The 3,309-nt window shown below is 46.1% G+C and overlaps 1 protein-coding gene across 1 annotated transcript; it reads right to left on the bottom strand.

The window, feature by feature from the left end:
- Positions 1-690: 690 nt before the first annotated feature.
- On the bottom strand, positions 691-2,428 carry LOC109764884 (tricetin 3',4',5'-O-trimethyltransferase). The gene is made up of 2 exons (XM_020323668.4): positions 1,914-2,428; positions 691-1,511 (listed from the first exon to the last, which is right to left on the bottom strand). The coding sequence occupies exons 1-2, from the start codon at positions 2,327-2,329 to the stop codon at positions 839-841; spliced, it is 1,089 nt and encodes a 362-aa protein (XP_020179257.1). The 5' UTR covers positions 2,330-2,428; the 3' UTR covers positions 691-838.
- Between the last annotated feature and the right edge of the window lie 881 nt (positions 2,429-3,309).

The following is a 3,309-nucleotide window of genomic DNA, read 5'->3' as shown; positions in this document are numbered from 1 at the left end:
TGCAAGTATGACCAATACATGCACACAATTTCAATACTTGTCTTGTTACCCAACGAACCTAATAAGCTGTCACTCTCACTAGCCTTGCTAGTTAAAAAGATTGACATAACTTGTGGAAGAAATTGATGATTGCACCAAATTAGATAACGGTTCAGATTGTAAACAGTAAATAAAAATAGCAATCGAGGTTGAAGGCAATTAAGATGAATGGACTCGAATACACAACTCCACTAGTGTCATCTCTTAATAAAACATAGCATAGGTCTACTGAACAAATTGCAGTTATGTATAAATTCAATTACATTTTTCTATCATTGTAATTACAGCTGCAATAATTGCGTATAGGCATTTCTTAGTACTTGTATATATAGTCCGTTACTCAACTGCATCCATATGTTTAGTTATTACTGCTAGTGTTATCATCATGTCTTATATATAGATTAAATTAATCAAAAAATCGCTAATATAGCCAACAACTAGGGCCTCCCGCCGCATTGTTTGCAGCGGCGTCGCCCCACGTTGGTGATGATCACGTGTCGTTTCTCCCTTTCGCTTGAGGAAGAACATGGAGATAAGGCCGAGCAATTTCTAGCAGGGAATCGGACGATTGGCTGGCATGGGCGGGTGGAGATAAGGCCGAGCGATGCAGGTCACGCACGTGTGGACCGGCGGAAACTTGGGATCGATCAGTCGATCTTTATCGTGAATCATTTATTATGTATGTATCATATAGTATAATAGTGATACAGAACATGAGATGCTAAGGACAGCAGGAAAAGGAAGCTCAAAAGTACATATTCCGATACTAGGAGCAGAAGCAAGAAAATATTAGAGTGATCTATTTGACGAACTCAATGACCCATGCGGTGCTGTAGATGTAGCTGGTCTTGACTGTGCTGAACCCAGCGCCCTTCGCTAGCTCTTCAAATTCGCTCAGTTCCCTCTCCTTGCCGCCTGCGGTGTGCAGCAGCATCATCATGTCGACCTGGAACATCGTCTGCGTGCTGGGCATTGCATCTGGTTTCACCGGCAGGATGCCCTCCACGATGACCACCTTGCCATTCATGGGCAACGCATCGTAGCAGTTCCTCAGAAGAGTCATACAGTAATCGTCGGTCCAGTTGTGGAGGATCCACTTCAGGAGGATAGCATCGCCGGAGGGCACCTTCTTGAACATGTCACCGGCGATGTGCTGCACGCCAGGGTAGGGCGGCGCCTCGGATATGACATGCGGGAGATCGAAGTTTACCCCCTTGATGTGCGGGTACTTTGAGGTGATGGCGTGGGCTGTGGCACCAACGCCACCGGCGACATCCACGAGGGTCTCGACGTTGTCGAAGCCCCTGTAGAACTCGAGGAGCTTCTTGGTGATGATGGTGGAGTGGTTAAGCATGGCCTCGTTGAACAAGCAGTTAGCGCGTGGGTCTGTGCTGTTGTACTCGTACGCCGTCATCCCGTGCGCCCTGTGGAATGGTTGGCCGCCTTCAAGGGCCACGTCCTTCAAATAATACCTGCAAATTGTTTGCCAATTCAGACTGCAGTTTACTACTGTAGTCCCAAATAAATTCTATATAAGCAAATTCCTCAGAAACACTTGCATACTCCTCTAGTAGAATTCGAACCTCCAATTTAGCTTCTACCATTTTCCCCTTCAACAAATACTAGTACTTGGTCAAATTCAGATGGTTTGCCAGAATAAATTGGCAGTTTGTGGACATAACTAAAGAGAGGCTGTTGGCGCAGTACTGAAGTCACTCTCTAGTCGCTAAGCAGTTTGAAGTTTGAACAGAAGTGAGAAGCTACCGTAACAAGTACTACACCAACTTAACAATCTGATAATCATTAAAAGTATTAGTTTGATGGCTTCTGCTGTCCTCTGCACTAATGTACGGATTTAGTCTAATCAAGCTCACCAGCTCTCCATAGTGACCTTGTCGTGGGTCATGAGGAGCAGCCCAGCCATGGATGCGCCGTCCTCGTTGGGTGTGAGCCACTTACACACGGGCGCGGGGCCGTATCGACGGGCGAGGAGGCCGTCCTTACCTTCCTCCACCTCGCATGACACGACGTTGTTCGATGCCAGCAGCCGCAGCATGCGGTCCACCATAACCGGTGCCTCCGGGTTGGCCTTCGACGGAAGCTGCGCTGCCACCTCTGAAGGTGACAACATCTTCCCGCCGGCACCCACGAGGATCTCGAGCATGCCCAGCTCGATGGCGTTCTTGAGGGTCATTGGAAGGATAGATGCCGCTGCAAGCTTCACCGCGTACATGCACGCCTCCTCGTCGCCAGTGGCGACAGCGACCTTCTCCACGGCAGTGGAGCCCATTTAGCAGATAATTATATTAACTGCTTGTTCGGACTTTGGAGATAGCCGAGCTGGTGCTGCTGATAGTTGTGGGTTTACTTAGTGACTTGCTGAGGACCATGCTAAGGCTAAGGGGGTTTATATAGAACCAAAAGGATCAACCCGGTTCGATGCGACGAACCAGCAGTCCAGCACCCGACCCCGTTGCGAGGAAACTGCCGGGTTGTGGAAGGTTAGATCGAAGAAATAGCAAACCTGCATCTTACACAAATCGCTTGGTAGAAAGTGAGCATATAGTAACAAAATGAAAAAAAACTAGAAGTGGCCTATGTACCACGTGCGCGTGACTATCAACGGGCTTCAGCGACCGGCGCACGGAATGGAGGAATAATGTGATCATGGATGCGCGTGTTCTAACGTGGTGATATATCCTGGTTCACTAGTGTAGAATAGGGCATTAGTCCTGGTTTGTAAGGGCATTTAGTCCCGGTTCATTAACTGGCACTAAAGGGTGGGACTAAACTAAAGGTCCACCATGTGGCATGAGCCCCCGCCAGGGGCTGGGGGTCCTTTAGTCCCAGTTGATGATACCAACCGGGACTAAAAGAATTAGGGGTTTATAAATTATGATTTATTTTTCCTTCTAATTTTGAGTTTTTCATTTAATACCTTTTCATTTCAAACATATTTTACGCTACTACATACTGTACACGTTCTACATATATATAAATAGAATTTGTTGTAGAACCGATCATATATATATATCATCGAATTTCTCGTAAGACCATTCTCTCTCTCTCTCACACACACACACATAGGTAAAACTGTATCTATCATAGCTTACCACAGAACTAGTTAAGGCTTGCTAAACATTTAACGGTTTAAAAGTTATTAAAAAATATGAAATATATACAATTTCTCCTACAATTTGCAGATCATTACATGGAGGCATTAGGTTTAATGGTATTCTCCTTTGAGATCTATGACCTGGTCGAGCAAAA

The sequence above is a fragment of the Aegilops tauschii genome, chromosome 5, assembly GCF_002575655.3.
Source record: "Aegilops tauschii subsp. strangulata cultivar AL8/78 chromosome 5, Aet v6.0, whole genome shotgun sequence".
In the NCBI taxonomy this organism is placed as follows: domain Eukaryota; kingdom Viridiplantae; phylum Streptophyta; class Magnoliopsida; order Poales; family Poaceae; genus Aegilops; species Aegilops tauschii.
Note: the sequence above shows the minus strand (reverse complement) of the source record. Positions and strands in the feature narration are given on the sequence as shown.